This window comes from Danio rerio, chromosome 5 (genome assembly GCF_052040795.2).
Source record: "Danio rerio strain M-AB ecotype USA chromosome 5, GRCz13ab, whole genome shotgun sequence".
NCBI classification, from domain to species: Eukaryota; Metazoa; Chordata; class Actinopteri; order Cypriniformes; family Danionidae; genus Danio; species Danio rerio.
The window spans coordinates 4,079,821-4,105,779 of NC_141025.1; the positions used below are offsets into that span (position 1 = coordinate 4,079,821).

Genomic DNA, 25,959 nt, shown 5'->3' on the forward strand with positions numbered 1-25,959 from the left:
GTAAAATCAAATTAAAATCAAACAGAATCAAATCGAAATGAATCAAAATAAAATAAAATAAAATAAACTCAAACCAAACCAAATCAAATCAAATGAATAATGAAAAAAATAAAAATCTGATGGAATCAAATCAAAACAAATCAAACAGATAATAAAATTTAATCAAGTCAAACAGAATCAAACCGAATCAAATCAAATAAAACAGTCTCAAATACAAAAATTATCAAATAGAAAATACTTCAAATCAAATCAAATCAAATGGGAAATAAAATCTAAATCAAATCAAACAGAATCAAACCAAATCAAATGCAATCAAATCAAAACAAAACAAATTAAAAAGATATAAAACAAGACAAAATTAAATAAAATCAAATGGATAATAAATCGGAATCAAATCAAACAGATTTAAAACAGGATGTTAAAGCAGAGATCAACATCCTAAAATGCAATTCACAACCAGAAATAAACTGAAAACCCTAGGGAATCACCAAATACAAAACTATATATTAACTATATTTATAAATATATATTTATGTATACAGTAAAATACAGTTCATAACACAGTTAAATACTGTGTAATTTAGCATTTTTACCATTGAAATCACCGAATTTTTTTAAAGTGCAGATTTACTGTAAGTTAGCATTTTTTTGTATTTTTATTTATGTTTTTTTTTACACTTGAACAGTTAAAATTGGCAAGGGGTATGAATAATTTCATGCTTGACTGTATATAACTACTTTTTACACACCCTGCCTGTATGTTATATTCTGGTATTATATAGCAAAACAAAATTAAATCAAACCAAAGCAAAAAAAAAAAAAAAAAAAAAAAACAACAACAACAAACGAAATCAAAACAAAACAAAACCCAAAACAAATAAAACTAAACAAAAACAAGCAAAGCAAACCAAAGCAAAACTCAAAACAAATCAAATCAATCATACCATATTATTTCATATTATGTCATATCAAACCAAATTAAAACAATACAAAACCCAAAAAATCTAAACAATACAAAAGCCAAATCAAATCAAAACAACAAACGAAATCAAACCAAAACAAAACCCCAACAAATAAAACTAAACAAAAACAAAGCAAAGCAAACCAAAACCCAAAACAAATCAAATCAGTCAAAACAAAATCATGCTATACTAAAAAAATCAAATTAAATCAAATCAAATATAAATGATAAATAATAAAGATACATAATAGTAAAGCAGTAAAGATGAATCTAGGTTATTATGACTTTTAGTCTTATAATTATTGCATTTTAACTTTTTTTTACTAACTCCAGCTCATTCATTCATTCATTCATTCATTCATTCAATTTCAGGCAGGCTTTTAAGGACTCTTCCTTTGTCTTTGTGTAATACTTTCAAGCTGGTCACCTGGCGGAAGTGTTCTGATTCCACTACACCATTTGCACACTTTGTTTTCATGCTAAAAGGTTGTGAATGGGTACTTACATGATGATGAGATCAGGGCTGGAGAGGCAGTTCACCGTGCTGACAACAATTCATTTGCATGCTTTGTTTAGGTTTGTCCTCACCTCTGTCTCATACCTGTTAACATTGCGATGTGAAAATAAGGGATATGCCCACCATAATAAAGGATTCGCCCGACCCCCCCCAAAACCCTAAAAATCCCCAAATTACTAAATATGTTCATTTGGAGCCGTTTTATTGTACAGGTAACAGTTTAATGGTCAGTAACATGTTGTATTATTATTATTTACAAAATAATTCAATGGGTAATAAAATGTATATCAAACAAATTCAAATCAAATCAAATACAATCAAATCAAAACAAATTAAAATGATATAAAATTAAATCAAATGGAATCAAATCAATCAGAATTAAAACAAAACAAATCAAAATAATATAAATTAAAATCAAATTTAATGGAATCAAATCAAACCTATAATAAAATAAAATAAAATCAAACAGAATCAAATCAAAACTAATTAAAATAATATAAAACCAAATCAAGGCAAATTATATAAAATACAATATAACAAAATAATCCAATGTAATCTAATCAAATCAAATATCCTTAAAATAATGTGAAATCAAAATAAAAATCCAATGGAATCAAATCAAATGGATAATAAAATCAAACAGAATCCAACTGAATCAAATCAAACAGTATCAAAAAACAAAACAAATCAAATTAAAATATAATTATTAAAATAAAATAAAACAGAATCAAATCAAATCTAAATCAAACCAAATAGAATCAAACCAAATCAGATGCAATCAACAGGGTGATGAAGCAGAGATCAACACCCTAAAATGCAATTATAAATCCAGAAATAAACTGAGAACCCTAGTGTATCACCAAATACAAAAAGTGTTATATATTATGGATTTGGATTATGGATTATGGTTATGGATTTTTACCGTAGCATTTTTATAATTGAAATCACTGACATGTTTTATTGTGCAGAATTACTGTAAATCTGCATTCTTTTGGATTTTTATTTATGTTTTATTTTTACACTTGAACAAAAAAATTAGAATTGGCCAGGGGTAGGAATAATTTCATGCTCGACTGTATATAAACACTTTTCACACACCCTGTATATTATATTATGTTATTATATAGCAAAACAAAACAAAATCAAACCAAAACAAAGCAAAATACAAAGCAAATCAAATCAAATCAAATTAAAACAACAAATCAAATCAAAACAAAACAAAACAAATAAATCTAAATGAAAACAAAGAAAAGCAAACCAAAACAAAACCCAAAACAAATCAAATCAAAACAATACAAAACCCAAAACAAATCAAATTAAATCTAATCAAAATACAAAGCAAACCAAATCAAAAGCCAAGCACAAGTATTTTAACCAAGTATCGACCTAATACTGGCATCGGTATCGGAGCATCCCTAAATAAAATGAAAACATGATATAAAGAACTTCTTTTTTTATCTTGATATTAGCAACTTAACAGACATCAAAAATGTTGAGGCGTCATGTAGCTGCATATCTATATGACCGTCATCTTCACTGTATGCATATTTATAACAAATGGTGTCTAACATAACTGCCTCCTTTAATTTTCATTGAAACACGACGCGGCTGTGCTGATAAAGTAAAGCTGAAGTGAATCGCTGTACTTAATTACACACGTGCGCCGTTTTAAAACATTTTAAACTTTTACAACTCATTCTTGATCACATTTAATGATGATTGATGATCCGAGCAAACTGAACAGACCTTTTATTCCCGGTTGCTATGCACATGTCCTGTTTTGTTGATATGATTATATGCGTTACTACGGAGACATGTTAATACGCAGCTGATAATCAATTGGGTGGGCGGGGGGACAAGCATGACTTTTTATATATGTATACTTTTAAAGGAACCCAAAGTTAATTATAAGGGCCTACTCAAACTATGCTATCCGTAACATGCCCAGGCCCTTTTCCCAGATCTTTAGAGAAGTGTGAGTGCGCTGAATCAAGCTCGGGTACAGTTCACTTGGCCGGCCCTGGCCCGGTTGGAAGAGGTGTGCCTGAGCGCGGTTCACTTGGGCTTTGGTGCGGTACGCTTGTGTGTGAGTGCAAAACGCACCACGTTACTGAACAGCACGTCATCGATGATGGAAGCATGCACAGGCCCGATTGCAATTTGAGTGTGGGCCGTCGGGGGAGACGAGAGGGGGGACAAGAGTGCTTTGGCCCGGTTCAAAGGCAACTGTACATAGTTTGAGTACGGCCTAAAATGTATGTGCTTCTTGATGTAATCAAATGCTCACCTGTAGGTGCAATCAGTTGAATGGTTGGAATGTGCCAACTGCAGGAATATTGTGCTGACAATAATTAGATTATATGATCAATAGGATTCTACCAAACTCACTGTTTAGACCAATGATCAAAGACAATGCAACATGATCTGTTTGTAAGCCTGTATATAAACTGGACTCAAAGGACTGCCCTAGGGTCGCCACCCATCCTTTAAAATACAGAATTGTCCTGTATTAGAGAATGAAATTTCGCGTCCCATTTTAAATCATTACGGGATGGGGTTTGTCCCGTATTTTTATTATTATTTAAAAGTAGCTTTTCATGCAAATTATCCCGCACACATTGACTGTAGATGCCTCATTTCCTACTTCTGATTGGGTAATACTTTATGTCATCGTTAGTTTGATTGGTCTTTGTCCAGTGAGGAGGGCGGGTCTTTTAAGCAGAGTCTGTCAAGTGTTGACAGAGAGTAATGGCAGATGCTTCTCTAGGTAACCCTCAGAGTCTTAAAGTTTCAGGGTTTCAAGAGTTCACACTTAGCTGATGATCTATCAAAAGCTTGTTTGGCATGCTGTCCGGGGAGAAAGCCCTGAGCTCAAGGGATCCTCGAGCCAGGGGCTTCCTCCCATTCACAGAGCGAGTGGGGAGCCTGAGCTCGGTGGCTCTCAGAACTCCCCAGTCGCGGTAGCTAAGGGAACACGTAAGAAAAAAGAGGGCTAGACAAGTAGAGGTGTGAACCAATACTGGTCTCACGGTTCGGTTCGGTTACGATTATCATGCCATCGATTCGGTTCAATTCGATATCTCGGTGCATCACGGTGCATTGACGATGCTTTCCATATACAGTGTTATATTTTAGGGGGGAGGCTATAACATGCTGTCTGTATAAACACACAGACACACAGCAACACACTGTCTCTCATTCAAACACATACACAAACATAGACATCATCAAACAAACAAACACACACACGCACACACACACACACACACACACAAACACACACACTTAAGCCTTTGCAACAGGGAGAGCTTGCGCTGAGCGGAGCAGAAAAACGAAAAAAAAAAACGAAAAAGATAAGCACTTTTCCGACGATCCCTTACAGAGAGCTCCTCTCAGCGCGAGCTCTGCCGGCTAAAGTAAACGCAGACTGCGAGGGCTTAAACGGAGCAGTGCTCGTAATGTCGAGCAAAAAAAAAGAAAGACAGCTGTGAAACATAACCAGCTTTGTCTTTCTGTAGGAAACACACTTTAGATCTTTTTAGGGTAAAAGGTTTTTGAGTTATTGCCGTCTATAACTGAATGTGTGTCAGGAAAATCGAAAACAAAACCAACTGAACCGCACTCATTTCTGGCGCCCCACTGGATGTACAGCGCCCTTAGCATTTGCCTATGGTGCCTATGCCACGGGCCGGCTCTGAGTTTGCTGAGTGTTGTAAATACCGGCGCTCACCTCCCTCGCGACAGAGCGCATAGGAGATAAATGAAGTCACTACATAATAACCGGTTATGATTATTACTGAATCGATACAGAATTGTCCGCGTCTGCATCGCCGTGCACCGAAGAAACAATTAATTTTGACACCCCTATAGACAAGTGCTTGATTGTTATGCATGATGTATGTCTTTGGAAACCAGAGAACCCGGGGAAAACCCACGCGGACACAGGGAGAATATACACACTCCTTACAGAAACGCCTACCGGCCTGAAGGAACCAGGGCCAGCAGTGTTCTTGCTGTGGGGCTAACAGTGCTAACCACTGGGCCGCCGTGCCACCCGATCAATGGTAAAGGAGGAGAATAGGGGAGGAGGGTGGGTTTCTTCGTAAATGAAGATAAAGTGGACTGAAGACTGTGGTTATTTATAGTAGCTTAGAGCTCATATGACTGGAAGATAATGATTAGCTACTACAAGACCGGCTGTGATAAATCATAAGCATGTGATCCTCTCGAAATTAGTCATAAATAAACTTCACTTAAACGCAAGCGATGGAAAAAATACTTTCAGAAAGCAGCATTCCCGCAATGACAGAGCTTGCAAAAATCAAAGCACGGTCAGACAGTTCTTCGTACCCCAAGTCTCTCCCGAAGCAGACATTTCAACAATATTTATGTAATTGCTTAATAATGCAATATATAAATAATAAATAATGCAATAAAGTCTTTTTTTATTGACTGTTTTCTACGTGAAATAAAGAACAGTCTGTGAAAATAATGATAATATATGTATTTAATATTAACTTTTTAATTTATTTTTAACTTTTTAATTTTACTAACGTAAAACCATGTAACTGAAACTGAAATCACAGGGAAACGAATGGCTACAATCAAACTTGATCTCAGAATTAGATTTGGCCTGGTTTTCACACACTGGGTCACACATTGTAATGAGTAAAAGTTCTGTAAATACAGTGGCGTAACGGACGGACCCGCAGGGCACGCACCGCGGGGGGGCCCCGCGTGATTGGGGGGCCCCGCGTCGTCGCGATTTTCAATAATTGAAAATCCAGCAACCGCAATAATCAAACTCTTGGGAACAACTGTGGTCGGAACCAAAGTTCACAGGTCTGTGCTCTCTGAACACCTCTCAAGCGGTGGACTACTTCATTCTGATTGGTTGCCGCCGAACCGCGTCATATCATAGCTCAAAGTTGACTTGATTTGATCTCTCCTCGACGCTCACACCGGAGAAGACGCGCTGCGCTGTTTCTCGCCGCCAGTTCTCATTGAAAATGAATGACTTCTGGCTACTTTGACGCTCTCACCGCTTTCGGTTTGTGATCGCTCCTCAGTTTGTGAAGGCTTCTCCGCGTTGTCGCTCCACCCCGCCTGCCTTCCCCGCTCCTTAATTTGTGATCGCTTGTCCCCCCAGCCACCCCCCCCATCATCAGGGGGCCCCGTCAGTGATCCCTGCAGGGGGGCCTCCACATTTTGCGCTACGCCACTGTGTAAATACAATGTAAGTGCATCATAATCCAATGTAATAATATGATTTGTTTGTTAAGAATAAGTCAGGCACATAAGCATTAATTTAACACATGAAACATTACATTAAATACATTAATAAACAACACAATGCCCATGTAAAGAAAATAAACTAGTAAATTGCAACTTTCCACATTTTAAAATTAGAAATAGGCTGTATGAAAACTTAATACATTGTAAACAAAAAATCCTGGTTGCCCTAATTTTTTTAAACTGAATCAAATTATTCTTGAGTTCATTGAACTTATATTAGGTTAAACTGACCCAAAACAGCTTGCATAGCTTATAAAACAAAGATACAACATATTTAGCTTAGCTCAGTAAGTTTCAATGACCTAAAACATGTGCTGTCAGGACTAATGGATCATAGCATTTTTACAGTGTAGCTAATGTTTGTATGTAGTTTATGTGTGTGCTGTTTCCATGTCTGGATAGTTGTTTCTGCAAATAATGACAAATATTTTAGCTAAAATCTGTTATCTAGACCACCCTTTAGGTTACAGCAGCTGAGTTAACGCACATAACATAACATCAGCTATATCAGTGCTGCAGAGTTGTAAAAGCGAAAGACAGACTACATCTATTTACACAGATTTTAATGAAACTGTTTATTTTAATGTTCAAGTGTTCATACTTTCCTGAAAACATATTTTAGGTTGTGATTTACCACCACTGGCATGCTATTGGGCCTGTGATCACTGTGGTCTAGGCACCCAAGGGATATGGCCCCCGCTGCAGTATGCGTCCCTTATTTTTTTGTATCAAAAGTGGTAACCCTAGACTGCCCTCGCTTTGAGCAACCAGAATGAAACCTCAAATCAAATCAAATCAAATCACTTTTTCTTATTGTCACATCAGCAGCAGCACATGTGAAAAAGCTTACACTCTACAAAAATAACTCAAGAGATCTGTAACCACTACATAGTTTAATACATTCTTGTAACTTGAAAAAATAAAAAATGCTGATTAGACTAAAACTTTTAAGCTGCCAGAATAATTTTATTAATTTTATTAAGTCATTTTTTCTATTAAAAATGTGGCTAATTTAAAGGTACAAATATCTGTCAGTTACTTTAAAACAATATTTAACTTGTAGCAACCCAAACTAATTTTTCCACACGAATAGAGTTGTTTTGTATCTTTAAGTCCACACACTGATGCTTTTTATTATTTTTTACATAATATGGAACAGTATGTTTTTGTTTTGTAAAACAATAAAAACCTGTGGTTTAATACAAAAAAAATAGAGAAAAACAAAAATGTTGTTGTTAAATAATAATAATAATAATAATAATAATTCCTTACATTTATATAGCACTTTTCTGAGCAATCAAAGCACTTTACTCAATGGGGGGGGGGGGGGGGGGGGGATCTCCTCATCCACCACCAGTGTGCAGCATCCACCTGGATGATGCGTTGGCATCCATTTTGTGCCAGACCACACACCAGCTGATTAGTGGAGAGCAGACAGAGTGATGAAGCCAATCATGATATGAGGATGGTTAGGAGGCCATGATGGACAGAGGCCAGTGGGCAGATTTGGCCAGGATGCCGGGGTTAAACCCCTACTCTTTTTCAAAGGACATCCTGGGATTTTTAATGACCACAGAGAGTCAGGACCTCGGGTTAACGTCTCATCTGAAAGACGGCGCTCACTGAGCAGTATAGAGTCCCCGTCACTATACTGGGGCATTAGGACCCACACAGACCGCAGGTTGGGCGCCCCCTGCTGGCCTCACTAACACCACTTCCGGCAGCAACCTTGCTTTCCCATGTGGTCTCCCATCCAGGTACTGACCGGATGTATTCATGAATTCACCGGATGTGAATTCATTCATTCACAGCCCTGCTTAGCTTCAGTGGGCAACTATGTGAGAGTTGCAGAGAGCCAGCTGCCGGCTGTATTTCTTACAAGCATGAACAGTACATTTGAAAACAAACAAAAATGATTTTCAGTTATTTAAGGTATTAAACTTGAAAATATGCATGTAACTAAGCACATAACACAATAAAAAAAAAATTGAAACAACTTATTTTTTTGAGTACATAAAAATGTAATGTTTTTGCTATGTAAAAATGTAAATCTGATTGAAGAGGAAAAGATTTGGCTAACATAATAAAGTTTGCTGTCTGTACTTCATTTTGTTAGATGTTGTCGTAACTTGAATATATTAATGCAAGCTGTTGTGTAAATTTTTTTTGTTTGTTTTGTATAACAATATTTTTTAGAGTGTTGTGTCTCTTGTGTTTCCTCTGTATTGTTCCCTTGCTGCAAGAACATTTATAATGAATCTTCCTGCCCTGCTGAAAAATCCAGCTTAAACCAGCCTAGGCTGGTTGGCTGGTTTTAGCTGGTCAACCAGGCTGGTTTTAGAGGGGTTTTGGCCACTTCCAGGCTGGTTTCCAGCCATTTCCAGCCTGGTCTTAGCTGGTTAGGCTGGGAGATGGCCAGCTAAAACCAGCAAGACCACCCTTGCCAGGCTGGGAGCCCAGCCAAAACCAGCTATGTCCAGCTTAAACCAGGCTGATCAAGCTGGTTTTAGCTGGATTTAGCTGGTCATTTTCCAGCCTGACCAGCTAAGACCAGGCTGGAAATGGCTGAAAACCAGCCTGGAAGTGGCCAAACCCCCTCTAAAACCAGCCTGGTCGACCAGCTAAAACCAGCCAACCAGCCTAGGCTGGTTTAAGCTGGATTTTTCAGTAGGGGAACATTTATAATGAATCTTCCTGAGGCAAACAATTTTTGATCCTGAGAGTAAATTAATGCATTTGCCCATATCTGAGAGCTCAGACTTATTTCATCCCTTTATGAAGAAATAGGCAATACAAGTAATCAGTGTTGATAATGCATTCATTCAACTTACAAACAGCCTGAAGTGATTGGGGCGTACTCCGGAAAGCTCCAGAAGGAACTCGTTGAAGGATTAAAGAAATGTCCAGAAATGTAAAGCGATCCCAGACTTGAGTGATGTGTTTTAATTCCAGATGATGGCTATAAATACAGCTCATCGTTTTCTCTGGTGAGGCTGGAAACAGGAAGAACTTTCCAGACACAAACAAACCCAGCCGATCACATGATCATGCGCGCCATCTGCTGCTGACAGAGCAGAACAGCTCACATAGCAGTTGATGTCTGATTTATTAGCCCTCCTGAATATTCCCCAATTTCTGTTTAATGGATTGAATATGCTTTCGGCACAGTTTTAAACACAACAGTGTTAATAGCTCATTTCTAATAACTGACTTATTTTATTTTTGTATGATGACAGCACATAATATCTGACTACATATACACTAGTATTCAGCTTAAAGTGACATTTACATTTAATTAGGGTAAAGTTAGGGTGATTAAGTCATTGTATGACAGCGGTTAGTTTTGGAGAGAATCCAAAACAAACATAGCTTAAGGAGGCTAATAATATTGACCTTAAAATGGTGTTTAAAAAATTTAAAACTGCTTTTTTTCTTGTCGAAATAAAACAAATAAGACTTTCTACAGAAGAAAAAATATTATAGGAAATACTGTGAAAAATTCCTGAGTCTGTTCAACATCATTTGGGAAATACTTGAAAAAGAAATAAAAATTCACAGCAGAGCTAATAATTTTGACTTCAACTTTATACAGCAAGAAGGTCGCTGGTTCGAACCTCGGCTGGGTCAGTTGGCATTTCTGTGTGGAGTTTGCATGGGTTTCCTCCGGGTGCTTCAGTTCCTCCCACAGTCTCAACACATGCACTAAAGGTCATTAGGGTACGCTAAATTGTCTGTAGTGTATGAGAGTGTATCCTTTCCCAGTCATGGGTTGCAGCTGGAAGGGCATCATCTGTGTAAAACATATGCTGGATAAGTTGGCGGTTCATTCCGCTGTGGTGACCCCTGATTAACAAAGGGACTCAGTCGAAAAGAAAAATTAATGAATGAGTTCTTACAACTATTAAAGTCATTGCCAATAGCCTAGTGCCGGGGTGGCCAACCCTGTTCCTGGAGAGCCACCTTCCTGCAGATTTCAGTTGCTACCCATATCAAACACACCTGAACCAATTAATTAGGACCTGAATACCACGTGATAATTACAGGTAGGTGTGTTTGATATGGGTAGCAACTGAAATCTGCAGGAAGGTGGCTGTTTAGGAACAGGGTTGGCCACCCCTGGCCTAGTGGTATTGTGTACCAACGTATAGTACCAACATGCTCAAGGTGACCCAAGTTTGATTCCCGGATGGAGGTCCTTTGCCAATCCTTTAACTCTCTCTGCTCCCAATACTTTCCTGTCTGAAATCTCTTCTGTCCTATCATAATAAAGGTTAAAAAAAAAAAAAAAAAAAAATATATATATATATATATATATATATATATATATATATATATATATGTTTAGAAATGTGTCTAAAGAAAAATCTCTCTGTTAAACAGAAATGTGTATGCATTTAAAATTTAACATTAAGGCTGATAATTGTGACCTCAACTGTACATGGGAAAGCTAGGTTGCTGCCGGAAGTGGTGTTAGTAAGGCCAGCAGGGGGCGCCCAACCTGCGGGCTGTGTGGGTCCTAATGCCCAAGTATAGTGACGGGGACGCTATACTGCTCAGTGAGCGCTGTCTTTCGGATGAGACGTTAAACCGAGGTCCCGACTCTCTGTGGTCGTTAAAAAATCCCAGGATGTCCTTTGAAAAAGAGTAGGGGTTTAACCCCGGCATCCTGGCCAAATCTGCCCACTGGCCTCTGTCCATCATGGCCTCCTAACCATCCCCATACTCCAATTGGCTTCATCACTCTGTCTCCTCTCCACCAATCAGCTGGTGTGTGGTGTGCGGTCTGGCGCAAAATGGCTGCCGTCGCATCATCCAGGTGGATGCTGCACACTGGTGGTGGATAAGGAGATCCCCCCCATTGTGTAAAGCGCTTTAAGTGCCCAGAAAAGCGCTATATAAATGTAAGGAATTATTATTATTATTATTATTATTTAAATGTACTACTAGACTGTTGGTAATGTACATTCTATTCAGTATAAATGTGAGCAGTATGAATAGAGCTCGGACGTACTACATTCGCCGTTTTGTCATCATCACATGACCTACCCACGTCAGTTGCGTCACTTCACTCCCATCCATTTATTGTTTGCGTCCAAAATTGCATACTTCCATACTATATAGTACACTAAAATCAGTAAGCCAAATAGTATATCTGAATATTGTTAAAACAGTATGTGAGAACTATCCCATGATGCACCGAAGTGAAATAAATGGCTAGGTCTGAAATCGCCTACTACTCAGTAGGTACTGCATTTGAATTTCAATGCACTACTTGACTGTTAGAAAAGAACGTTGCGTACAGTATGAATGTGAGCAGTATGAATGAAAGTCGAACATACTACATCCACCATTTAGTCATCATCACATGACCTACTTATGTCAGTCGCGTTGCTTCTCTCCCGTACATGAATTCTTATGCGGGGCATCATAGGATAGCGTAGCGTGCATCGGATGCGCACTTCAGAATCCAGCCTGATCTCACGAGAAAACGTAAGTATTTTACGTTTTGCCAGTTTAGTGGTACGAAATGGTACGATTTTAAAAAGGAGGCGTGGCACCTGACCCTACCCCTAACCCCAAGCGTCATTGGGGGATAAGCAAATCGTACTAAATTGTACGAATTAGATCGTACGAATTCATACGAATTAGCCACTAAATGAAAAAGTTACGAATTGCCGTGAGATTGTGTTGTCAGAATCTCGCCAGAAGTAGTAGGTCATCCGGGAACTTCTCGCATACAGATTTTACAATTCTTTTAATACAGACATACTACTCGGCTTGCATACTAATTTGAGTGTACTATATAGTATGGAAGTATGTGATTTCTGTCGCAGCCAATAAATGGATGGTAGTGACATGAGACAACTGACGCGGGTAGGTCATGTGATGATGTCAAAATGGTGGATGTAGTATGTTGGAGCTCCCTTCATACTGCTCACATTCATACTGAATAGAACGTACTTTCCAATGGCCGAGGAGTACATTCATATTCAATTGCAGTACCTACTAAACAGTAGGTGGTTTCAGACGCAGCCATTCACTTCACTCCAGTGTCTCATGGGGTAGTGTGCATCGGTTGCGCACTTCAGTATCTCGCTAGTAGTAAGTCTTATTGTTTAGTAGTAAGTTATATACTGTAAGCAGTAAGTCATACTGCTCACATTCATACTGTATGGAACAGTGGTCACCAAACTTGTTCCTGGAGGGCCGGTGTCCTGCAGATTTTAGCTCCAACACTAACTATACACTCATGAACAAGCTAATTAAGGTCTTACTAGGTATACTTGAAACATCCAGGCAGGTGTGTTGAGGCAAGTTGGAGCTAAACCCTGCAGGGCACCGGACCTCCAGGACCGAGATTGGTGACCCCTGCTTTACATCATCGATGTTGTAATGTAACTAAAATATAATCAGCTAAGTAGGCTTCAGCATTCATTTAATTGATCAAGTGTAAAAAGAGATGAAAAGCCGTTTAAACACAAGCGCCATCAAGAGCAGCAGGCAAGCGCAGGAACTCCATTGAAAATAATGTGGTAAAATTAATGTCCATATTTTAAAGACATGACGCAGAACAATGGTATTTCATGCAGTGCTTCTTGTACATTCCGAGACCCACTTTATACCCTATATATCAATCAAGCAGTAAAGATCAATGACTTTTAAAGAAAGCAGAACTTAATCACTGCAATTTTGTTACAGCATACATTTCACCAGAAGCACCTGAACTCAGTTCCTGAATATAAAGAGTCCTTCTGGATGTATGTATGCTGCAGTGTATTTCATAAGAGCGTATTTCATTTTCTGAGCATAAGAAACACATCAAAACTCAAAGCAAGAACAGGACACGTTGACGATCAGTTTGCAGATACTTTTATTATGTGTTTAATCATGAGGGTCACTAAATCTACTGACTTTATACAGTTGGGAAGTTAGAGCAGTATCGACTCGCGTTAATAAACGGACAGATGACTGTAAAAATCAAAAAATAACACTGGAAAAGGAAGACTGAGGCCGTATCCTGCATCACAAGGTAACAGTTCACATAATTCAACTGCTTAATTAGCTCTTTACAAGGAAGAATGACAGACAGGTACATAAATAAATAAATAAATAAATAAATAAATAAATAAATAAATAAATAAATAAATAAATAAATAAATAAATAAATAAATAAATAAATAAATAAATAAATAGGCCAGCTCTGTCTCCATTTGAAGGAGGGAATAAATAGTGGAATAATTTATAATAAATAAATGCAAACTCGTAAAACAAGCAGTCTTCAGCTTTACAAAAATCATCATTTATATTTCAGTTCTGCATTTAAGGTCAACATGAAATCACTTTAAACCATGACAATTTATAAAATCAGTATGTTTTTAAGATCATCTGGGTTTCTCAAATTCTGATCAGAAGTTATGACTTTAGAATGACACGCATTGATAAATCATTGACAAATCATTTTAAAAAATCACGTATTTATAAAGTAAATCTCATTTTATGTTGACTTTGAAGAATGCAGAACGATTTTGAACACATTACACACAAATGTGAAGACAACTTGTTTTTTTTTTGTCGTTCTGCATTCTTTAAAGTCAACATAAAATGAGATTTACTTTATTAATACATGATTTATCTATTATTTTCACTGATTTATCAATTATTTTAGCTGATTTATCAATTATTTTCACTGATTTATCGATTATTTTCACTGATTTGTCAATTATTTTCGCTGATTTGTCAATTATTTTTGCTGATTTAGCAATTATTTTGCTGATTTAGCAATTATTTTCGCTGATTTAGCAATTATTTTTGCTGATTTAGCAATTATTTTCGCTGATTTAGCAATTATTTTAGCTGATTTAGCAATTATTTTCGCTGATTTAGCTATTATTTTCGCTGATTTAGCTATTATTTTCGCTGATCAAGCAATTAGTTTAGCTGATTTGTCAGTTATTTTTGCTGATTTGTCAATTATTTTGCTGATTTATCAATTATTTTCACTGATTTATCAATTCTTTTGCTGATTTATCAATTATTTTCACTGATTTATCAATTATTTTTTGCTGATTTGTCAATTATTTTCACTGATTTATTAATTATTTTAGCTCATTTATCAATTTTTTCTGCTGATTTATCAATTATTTTCGCTGATTTAGCAATTAGTTTGGCTGATTTAGCAATTATTTTCACTGATTTATTAATTATTTTAGCTCATTTATCAATTATTTTTGCTGATTTATCAATTATTTTCGCTGATTTAGCAATTATTTTTGCTGATTTATCAATTATTTTCGCTGATTTAGCAATTATTTTTGCTGATTTAGCAATTATTTTCGCTGATTTAGCAATTATTTTCGCTGATTAAGCAATTAGTTTTGCTAATTTGTCAGTTATTTTCGCTGATTTGTGAATTATTTTCGCTGATTTGTCAATTACTTTGCTGAATTATCAATTATTTTCACTGATTTATCAATTCTTTTGCTGATTTATCAATGATTTTCACTGATTTATCAATTATTTTTTGCTGATTTGTCAATTATTTTCACTGATTTATTAATTATTTTAGCTGATTTATCAAATATTTTTGCTAATTTACCAATTATTTTCACTGACTTATCAATTACTTACACTGATTTACCAATTATTTTAGCTGATTTATCAATTATTTTCGCTGATTTATCAATTATTTTTCTCTGATTTGTAAATTATTTTCGCTGATTTGTCAATTCTTTCGCTGATTTATCAATTATTTTCACTGATTTATCAATTATTTTCATTGATTTATCAATTATTGTCCCTGATTTATCCGTTATTTTAATTGATTTATCAATTATTTTCGCGAATTTATCAATTATTTTCCCTGATTTATTAATTATTTTTGCTGATTAATCAATTATTTTTTGCTGATTTGTCAATTTCTTTTTATTTACGCATTGATAAATCAGTGAAAATAATTGATAAATCATTCATAAATCATTACAAATAAGAACAAAATCGTCTATTAATAAAGTAAATTTCATGCCATGTTGACTTAAAAAACTTTTTTTTTTTTACAATATTTCATTACATCATCACATAATGTGCGTTATTCAAACAACAAGCAGCCTTCAGCTTTAAAAAAATCATCATTTATATTTCAGTTCTGCATTTAAGGTCAACATGAAATCACTTTTAACCATGATAAATTATAAAATCAGTTGGCCTTATTATATATCCGCCGCAATAAGGCGCAAGACTTGTATGGCACGATTTGTTGCTATTTTCAGACCAGCGCAACTGTAATTTTCACAGTTTGCTTCACGTTGTTTAAATAGCGAATCCATTTGCACCTCCTTGTGGACTCATGGGTGTGCTGGTCTAAACAGGAGGTATGTAAAGGCGCATTGTTGGCGCGTTGCTATTTTGAGGAACTGAAAAAGACCGTGCCATTGATCAACTAAAAGCTGCTCTAAAGTCCAGCGCAGAGCGCGTTAGTTATGCACCTATCCGAATCCAAACGCTTACACATTGCTTAATACACAAATCTTTTTACAGATGAAAACTATTAAAGGATTTAAATATTACAAAAATGATTATTTTCTACATAAATATAGAAACCGCTGCCTCCATGCCTTCTTCATCTTGTTTTTTTTTCTTCTGCAGTTTATTCATGTCAATTTTCATCTGTATAATGTTATTAATATTAGCAGTATTATTAATTATGTGCATATTTAGATTTGTTTTATTAAACACAAGTGTAGATTTGTCCACCTGTGGGGTTTTGAAGACGTCTGCATCACCATATGGGGCATGATAACAGGATGTGTGTTTGGATATAACTCAGTTTTTGGCCACACTTTGTTACTTTTGCTCATTTATTCCTTTGCTGGAGATTAGAACTGAATTCAGAAACAGTTTTGAAACAAATATTTGCGCTTAACAAACTAAATTAAATATGTTGGATGTCTTCAGCTGAGTAAGTTTCCACCGTTTCCTTACTCCACCAAAGTAAAGGAGTAAAGTAAAGGAGTAAAGTAAAGAGGCTAAATAGAGGAGGCTCGTTCTTTATCATCGCGCTGCAGGTGCTCTGTTTAACTGTTTTCTCGCTAGAGAAGCGTTCAGCTTTTACACTTACAGTTTGCTATGTAAATAGCAAATGTGCCATGGTGCGCCAAACGGTAATGGGAGATGAGACTCTGATTGGTTTAAAGCAGGTTATGCTCAAAACACACCCAGAACTCACTAAGAGAATAAGCACAACCCTGTTAGATCATGCGCCATGGCGCAGTCTGTATTTTTCCATCCTTAAAATAGCAAAAGTGGATTCAGACAAGCCCTTAATGCTTTTGCGCCATGAGCTTTAGACTGAGCCTACACAGCAAAATCCTCTAAATGTACTCAGTTTAGATAGTATTTGGTCTCTCTCTATAAATTGAGTTACTTAAGTTAATGAGACAAGGATTAAGCTGCGTGATGATTGAGCTCTGATGATGAACACCTGCTGTTATTAAGCAGAAACACAAAACTACAACTGACTTTGGTCACAGCCTTAGATGAAATCAGCTGAAATATAATACATTGAATCTCTCAAAATCTCAGCAGAGGATCATTAAGCAACTCCACAAACAGCAGCTTTACTTTTCACCAACCTGCTTGCCCTTATTATAAAGAGGGACCAAATGCTCTCTGAAATAGGTAAATTTTACTCAGAGGATTTTGCTGTGTAGATCCTTAAAATAGAGGCTAGAATGATTTTAATGTTCATCTGGAGGCTGTAATAAAGTTCTGATGAGAAATCATTGATAAATCATTGAAAATAAGAAGACAATCATGTATTAATCAAGTACTTCATGTCATGTTGACTTTAAAGAATGCAGAACGATCAAAAATCATAATATTTCTTCACATCACTGCGTAATGTGCGTTATTCACATGAAAATGACTCATAAAAAACAGTTTCTCAAAAAGTACCAAATCAAATAAGAATGCAAGGAAGGTTAAATAAACAGCGTCGCATGAATAAATGGAATAAACAGATGTGTGCGTGTATATTTTTGCAGCCTGGTTTCAGGTATAAGTGCACCTACACTAAAGACAGGATCAAAAACAACAGAGATTCATAGTAATAATAACTGTACAGCAGTGAACACAGAGCTCTAACTGTATTTATATGCACTAAACACAGCCAGAATAGAAGTCAAATACTGTATAGAATAAGAAATATCACATCTCCAAAAAGAATGGACGTATAGGTGCATACGATATGGATTATTTTCCAAAAGAGCGACTCCTTTCCTCCACGTCATGCCAAGCTTTTCCACATACAAAGCCTTTATATAATCCGGTATATAACTTGGAATATACAGTGCATAGTTTACAGCCAAAACTTGCAGCGTAAAACATAATTATAATACAACATGATTTAAAAAATAATTATAAAAACTAAGTAATATGTTTAATGTGTTTTAAATAATAAATGGGTGAATCTCACAAAAAAGTGTCAGTGATTTAAAACAAAACAATTCCAGTAAGAAATATTTGCATAATAAAATACAATTAAATAGTTTGTTTTAATTTAATTTCAGGTTAAAATATATCACCATGTTACTGTTTTTACTGTAATTCTGTAAGACTCGGTGAGCAGAAGTGACTTTAATAAACATTAATAAATTGCAACACAGGCTTATTCTGAAAACATAGCCCTGTATACATTTCTGGAGATCACAAATTATGTAGCCAGAAGTACGTATGGCTGCATTTTGTCTTTAAAACGAACGCTACGGGGTGTTATGATGCCATTGCTTTTCGCGCTTACTAGCTGACCGCTTAACTCCGTATGGACGGCTTTACAGCTGTTACCAGTTTGCCCAGTGCCTTGCCACGTATGTTGGAGGATTTGAGATGCAGAGAGGAGTTGACCATGATTGCTGGGTTCGAGTCTGATGAAGAACGGTTTCAGAAAGCAGGTAAAACAAAAACAGAAGCCAGAAAAAAACAAGTAAATAACAGGGTGATAATGGTAAAAGGCTGGTAAAATCTGAAAATGTGGTAAAAATCAGGCGATAGCGAGGGCTTTTTTTTGTGGATTGCTTATGGAAACACTATCGGTTGGGTTTAGAGAAGGGAGTGATCGTGTCAATCGGTGCTTTTGAAAACACTGTTGGTTGGGTTTAAGGAAGGAGGTGGGCTGGGCGATCGGTGCTTTCTAAAACACTTGGGTTTAGGGAAGGGGGTAGGTGGGGTTATCGGTCGGTCAGTCAGTCAACAGTGGCCTCTGGTGGATTTACGCGAGAACAGCAGGCGCGAATGACATTCACGAGAGAAATTTGAGATCGCAAAAAGTGTGCACAGCAGCCTCTGCTGGATTCGCGGAAACAAAAACTGCAAAAAACTAAGCTCCTGGGACGTATTTGGTGCTCTCCAGAAATGCATATAGGGGTACGCATCCACAATGAGCCTGGGTTAGTTTTTAATTGGGATTCTGGTAGACTTGGTGATAAGTGACTTTAATAAACATGAATAAACACAGGCTTATTCTGAAAACGTAGCCCTATATACATTTTTGGAGAGCGCGTATTATGTATCCAGAGGTACGTATGGCTGCATTTCGTCTTAAAATGAATGCTACGGGGTGGTATGATGCCATTCCTTTTCTTGATTATCAGCCGACCACTTACTTCCATATGGACGGCTGTTACAGCTGTTACCAGTTTGCCCAGTGCCTCGCCACGTATGTTGGAGGATTTGAGACGCAGAGAGGAGTTGACCACGATTGCTGGGTTCGAGTCTGGCAAAGAACGGTTCCAGAAAGCAGGTAAAACAAAAACAAAAGCCAAAAAATAAAATAAACAAGTAAATAACAGGGTGATAATGGTAAAAGGCTGGTAAAATCTGAAAATGTGGTAAAAATCAGGCCGTGGCGAGGGTATTTTTTTAGATTGCTTTTCAAAACACTATCGGTTGGGTTTAGGGGAGATGGTGGGTCCTGGTCATTCTGTGCTTTTGAAAACACTGTCGGTTGGGTTTAGGGAAGGGGTGATCGGGTCAATTAGTGCCTTTGAAAACACTATTGGTTGGGTTTAGAGGAGACGGTGGGCACTGGTCAGTCAATGCTTTTGAAAACACTGTTGGTTGGGTTTAGGGATTGAGGTGCGTAGAAGGATTGGTGGGTCAGTTAGCTGACCGCTGCCTCTGGTGGATTTATGCGAGAACAGCAGGCACGAATGGCACTTGCTAGACAAATTTGAGATCTGAAAAAGCGTACACAGCAGCCTCTAGTGGATTCGCGAAAACAAACACTGCAAAAAAACATACCTCCTGGGACGTATTTCACAATCTCCTGAAATGCATACAGGGGTACATATCAACAATTAGTCCCAGTTGGTTTTTATTGTGATTCTGGTAGACTTAATGAGCAGACGTGAGCATGAATAAATTGTAATATTTCCAAATACTTGGATGTTTAATTGATGAGAGTCTCCCAAATCATGGACTAAATAACACTAAATAATTGAATCTCACACAAAACTGTCAGTGATTTTTAAACAAAATAAACAAATAATAAATTTTAAAAAGCTGCATAATAAATACAAATAAAACTTTCGTTTTTTCTCTGATTTCCAAGACATTTAAACCACTTCTTTATTAGTAGCCCGAATTAAACCCTAAATTATATCACACTAGTAGAGTTTTTACCAGAATTCTGTTAGCCTTGGTAATAAACGCTTGTCAAGATTACCAGCGATCCAGCCTGCGCAGATAAACACAAGTTATTGTAATGAACTACAAGTCTTGTTAATCTGTATAGTGGAACATTACGACGAGCTTTCCCTTGCCTTGTCTTGCCGTGTTTGAACCTAGCCTTGTTTTGTTTGTTTTACGTTGTCTGCTGCCTGCCTTTTGACCATCTCCCAGTTATTTTGACTACGAATCTGGGTTAACCTGTATACATCTGTTAGCTCCCGTTGCTTGCCTGACCATTCTGCTAAATAACCCTGCATTCGGATCCGCACTCCCTCTGTCCAGTATCCAATTCATTTAACAGAAGACTCTTATTATGTCCTATAATCAGTCCTGGAGTAGCTTCAGCTGTGCCTGTCTGCAATCATGGGGATCTAGGCAAGGTGTGTGAGTGGTGCATGACTGGATCTTGTAGTCCATTTAATGGCAGATTTGTAGTTCTATGCAATACCTTGTGTTTACCAGCGATCTGCACATGCTGGATTGCTGGTGATCATGACAAAGCTGCTTTTCTTGTAAATAAAAAAGAGGATTTTTAAAAATATTCCTAAACATTTAGACTTTTCTTTATGAGATTCACCCAAATGATGAACTATCCTGTATAAAAAAATCTACAACTAATAAAATCAGTTTGTTCTTGCTTTTGTTTCTCATGAGTCTCAATCTCCACCATGATATTAAAGTGTCTGGATTTTCAGATTATTTTCGATTTAACATTGTTAACCCAGTTTTTTGGTAATATTTGCAGCGTGGAAGAATTTCAGGAAAAAAGTGCTCATCTTATGTTTGTTCCTCAGGCCTTTAGTCTTTAAATAGAGACACTGGATTTATTTATAACTATGTGTGAAATCTCTGTGTATGTGTGTGTGTGTGTGTGTTTGTGTGTGTGTGTGTGTGTGTTTGCCGACTGCTCAAATTGAATGTCTGCTATTGTTCTGTACAGACTGACTGTACTTGATAACTTTTGTTAAGCAGTTATTTCCCGATTGACTAGCTATATTCACACTGTACACAAACCCAGCATTCAGGGCAGTTTTGCTCATGTTTATCAGCTGCTGAGATCAGATGTGTTTGCGCAATTATTTATGCCTAAAACTGTATATCATGTACTGGAAAACAAAAGAAATGCATGACACAAATTAAATAAGTAATAATGTTTGCAGTGCAGTTCACCTTTAAACTGCGGTGTGTGTGTGTGCTAGAAGTGTGCAGTTGTGGAGTTGTGTGAGCTGCTTTGGCTGTAGTAACTGTGTGATGGGCTGACGCTGCGGCTGCTGTAGCTGCTGTACGTGCTGCTGTAACTGCGGCTGCGGCTCCGGCTCCGGCTGGAGCTGCTGCTGTAACTGCTGGAGCTGGAGGACGACGATGGGCTCGGACGGTAATACGGGATCGGACGCTTCCGTGCACTGCACACACACAGCAACAGAGAGAGCGTATTAATATCAGCATCATATAAAACATTCACCTTCACAAAAAAGCACTTCAATGCCACTTTGACCACTCCACAATGTGAGATTAACTTTTTTTCTGGTATTTTCCGAGAACTATTTAACAACGAAACACACAATAAACATAATAGTTTTAGTATATAATATTTTAGTAGTTATTTTACAAGACACTAGTATTCAGCAATTTAAAAAGTGCAATTTAAAGGCTTAACCAGGTTAATTAGGTTGACGAGGCAATTTGGGTTGACATTTAAATAATAAAAATTATAATATTAATAATAATAATAATAATAATAATAATAATAATAATAGTAATAATATTAATAATATATTGAGATGGGTTGGGTTGACATTAAGATGGGTTGACATTTTAATAATAAAAATAATAATAATAAATAATAATATTATTATAAATAATAATAATAATAATAATAAAATAATATATATAGAGAGTTGGGTTGACATTGTAATAATAAAAAATATATTATAATAAATATTTAAAAATAATATCATAATTAAAGTAATATAATAATACTGACCTTAGCAGCTGTTTTAAAATATTTTTATTCCAGCTAAACTAAACTTCTAAGACATCTAAAAATAAATAAATAAATAAATAAAATAAAATATACTATATAACTATATAAAAATATATTGAGTTGGGTTGACATTTTAATAAAAACATATTATAAATAAAAATGATAATAAAAAATAATAATAATGCATATTAGTATTTTTATAAATAAATAATATTCATTAATAATAACAACAACAATAATAATAATAATAAATTGAGTTGGGTTGGGATGACAGTGAGATGGGTTGACATTTTAATAAAAAAGATTATAATAATAATAAATGATAATAATAATAATAATAATAACTAATAATAACAACAACAAAAATAATAATATTATGTTGCTTTGGGTTGAATTGACATTGAGATGGGTTGACATTTTAGTACTAAAAATTATAATAATAAATAATATTATTATTACAAATAATAATTATAAATAATAATAGCAATAATAATAATAATATATTGAGTTGGGTAGGCATTTTAATAATAAAAAAGCGTATTATGAAATATAAATAATGTCGGCGCCAGTGGTGTAGTGGTTAGTGTGTCGACACATGCACTCCGGTGCTCGCGGCAACCCGGGTTCGATTCCGCCTCGTGGTCCTATGCCGATCCTTCCCCTCTCTCTGCTCCCCATGCTTTTCTGTCAATTCTCTACTGTCCTTTCAAAAATAAAGGTGAAAAACCCCTAAAAAATAATTATAAAATATAAATAATAATAATAACATAATAAAAAAATAATCTAATAAAATTGACCTTAGCAGCTGTTTCAAAATATGTTTTTATCCCAGCTAAACTAAACTAAGTACGTCTCCAAAAAAAAGACGAAAAAAATAAATAAAAATAAATAAAATAATAATAATAGTAATGAATTTGCTATATACCTATATAAAATATATTGAGTTGGGTTGGATTGGGTTGACATTGAGTTGGGTTCACATTTTGGTAATAAAAAATATAATAATAAATAATAATTTTACTATAAATAAATAAATAATAATAATAATATACTGAGTTGGGTAAGGTTGACATTAAGTTAAGTTGATATTTTAATGATAAATAAATAATACATACATACATACATACATACATACATACATACATACATACATACATACATACATACAAAAAATAAATAAATAAATAAATAAATAAATAAATAAATAAATAAATAAATAAATAAATAAATAATATATAGAGTTTGGTTGACATTTAAAAAATAATAATATACGAAAATGAATAATAATAACAATATTATAATAAAAACTAATCTAATAATATTGACCTTAGTAGCTTTTTAAAAATATGTTTTTAATCCAGCTGAACTAAACTGTCCTAATATACTGATGTTGTTATTTTCATTTACACTGTATTGTCAAATGCACTGTTAATCTATTGATTTGCAAAAGTCAAATAAAGATATTCTTTTTTCTAAGATTTTCTTTTAAATATTATTTTATTTTCAAAGTTTTAAGTGAAACTATGAAACAGATTTTCTTATTTTTAATTATTTATTCATTCATTAATTCATTCATTCAACTAAAATATTGTTTCATAATTCTAACCTAATTTTCATACTGTTCATTATTTTAAACAGCTTTAGAGTAAAATTATTTACTTATTTAAACAAAATAAATTAATGTACAATTAAATCATTTAATTTGATCTGATCTTTTTTATGACATATTTTCACATTCATTTCTCTTTATTCTTTCTGATTTTCTATTTTCTTCTAATTATTTATATGCTAATAATATAGTTTTAATTTCAAAACAAGTTTTTAACAAGTAAAACCAGTTACTATTGCTAGATAGCAGGTTTTATCATTTATTTCAGATAGGTAAATAAATCTGCCATTATGTTGTGGTCAGTGAGCTGCAGTCATGATTAGTTTCTGCCTGGAAAAGACGTTCAGCTTTGGTTAGTGTTGAGTGTTATACACACACACACACACACACACACACACACACACACACACACACACACACACACACACACACACACACACACACACACACACACACACACAAACACACACACAAACACAATCACTCTGCAGTGTCATCATACTGAACAAACGGACCATAAGTGTGCAAAGAGAAACATGAGTTAACTACAGTGTATTAGTGAGCATCCGGAGAGATTCAGACTGGACCAGGAATCAACATTATATTACTATTACTATTATTATTAGTGTTAATCTGTAAACCAGCCTGAAAGAATGATAAAAGCAGAGGGTTAATAGAGAGAAAGACGGAGATCGAGAGCTTGTACTCGTGGACTGATGAAACCGGCGGTCCTGATGCAAGACAACGGTTGTCCAGGTAACGGTTGTCACGGCTACAGATCAGCATCGTGGTGGTGTGATGTCATTGAGTCAACCTTCATACAGGAGAGAGTGAGCACAAACAACCTGCTGCTTTCAGAATGCGCATCGTGAATATTCATAATGCGCATGATTATTCATAATGCAGTATTCATTATCAGTGGGTGTAAAAGTTCACGCCGGAATCCTGAACCTGAAACATGGACAAGCCAAATACAAATACCTCACCCAAACCTGTTGAGGAAAAGACTGCATGTAAAAAATAATCTAAATTGCACCTCATTGTAGGTCAGTCAGTTGTATTTGTGTATATATTTCAATTAATTTATTGATGCATTTATTAATTGCAGTAATGATATTAACAAACTAAATAAAAAAGCTGGTAATTTTTAATTAGATAAAAATTATTTACCTAATAAATTTAAATGTATTTTATTTAACTTGATCTGATCTTTTTATTTTTGTTATATATTTAAAAAAAAAAAAGAAGTAAAATCATGCAGTACACAGACTGACATATAGGTGTCAGTGTTTCTTTCATTTACCTTTTCTGTTCTTGTCAAAACATTAGTGCTTGCCATAGATTAATATCGATTAATCACACCCAAAATAAAAGTTTGCTTTGACATAATATGAATGTGTGTGTTTCATATATTTATTGTGATACACACATTTACATAAAAACAAAAACCACACAAAACTTTTTTGTCACATAGATATTTACATTAACATTTTATATCTCAATTTACGGTAAATGTTTTATTTTTTCCAATATATGCATGTCTGTGTGTATTTATATATACATAACAAATATGCACTGCACACACACGTTATGTAATTTTTATTTTGGATGTGATAAATCACAATTAAACTTTATCCAGCACTAAAAAAAAAAAAAAAAAATTCATTCATTCATTTTCTTCTCAGCTTAGTCCCTTTAATAATCCAGGGTCACTACAGCGGTATAAAGCACCAACTTATCCAGCCCGTTTTTACACAGTGGAACCGTCAGATTTGTGATGCGTTACACCACTAATTCATGGTAAAACACAAAGATAAAAAAATTAAAATGAGAGATTTTACCTGTGCAACTAACTTAAAAAAAAAAACCTA

The 25,959-nt window shown here is 35.2% G+C and overlaps 1 protein-coding gene and 2 long non-coding RNA genes across 8 annotated transcripts in view; 1 reads left to right on the plus strand and 2 right to left on the minus strand.

Moving 5' to 3' along the window:
• Positions 1–9,774, minus strand: part of LOC147843800 (uncharacterized) — a 36,244-nt gene extending 26,470 nt beyond the window's left edge. For 2 of the 3 annotated variants that reach the window (XR_015490882.1, XR_015490883.1), the window contains exons 1-2: positions 9,605–9,774; positions 1,467–1,562 (exon numbers count right to left, since the gene is read on the minus strand). This is a non-coding gene — a long non-coding RNA (uncharacterized LOC147843800). The remainder of the gene's footprint in view (positions 1–1,466; positions 1,563–9,604) is intronic. The other variant, XR_015490884.1, reaches the window with a different exon arrangement.
• Positions 1–25,959, plus strand: part of LOC147843792 (uncharacterized) — a 1,319,745-nt gene that overhangs the window by 634,174 nt on the left and 659,612 nt on the right. The window lies entirely within an intron of this gene.
• The window catches only part of srrm3 (serine/arginine repetitive matrix 3), a 187,612-nt gene continuing 177,478 nt past the window's right edge, over positions 15,826–25,959 (minus strand). For all 4 annotated transcript variants that reach the window (XM_087253217.1, XM_087253215.1, XM_087253216.1 and 1 more), the window contains one exon: positions 15,826–21,898. In XM_087253217.1, coding sequence (XP_087109343.1) covers positions 21,691–21,898 — 208 coding nt within the window. In that variant the 3' untranslated portion in view covers positions 15,826–21,690. The remainder of the gene's footprint in view (positions 21,899–25,959) is intronic.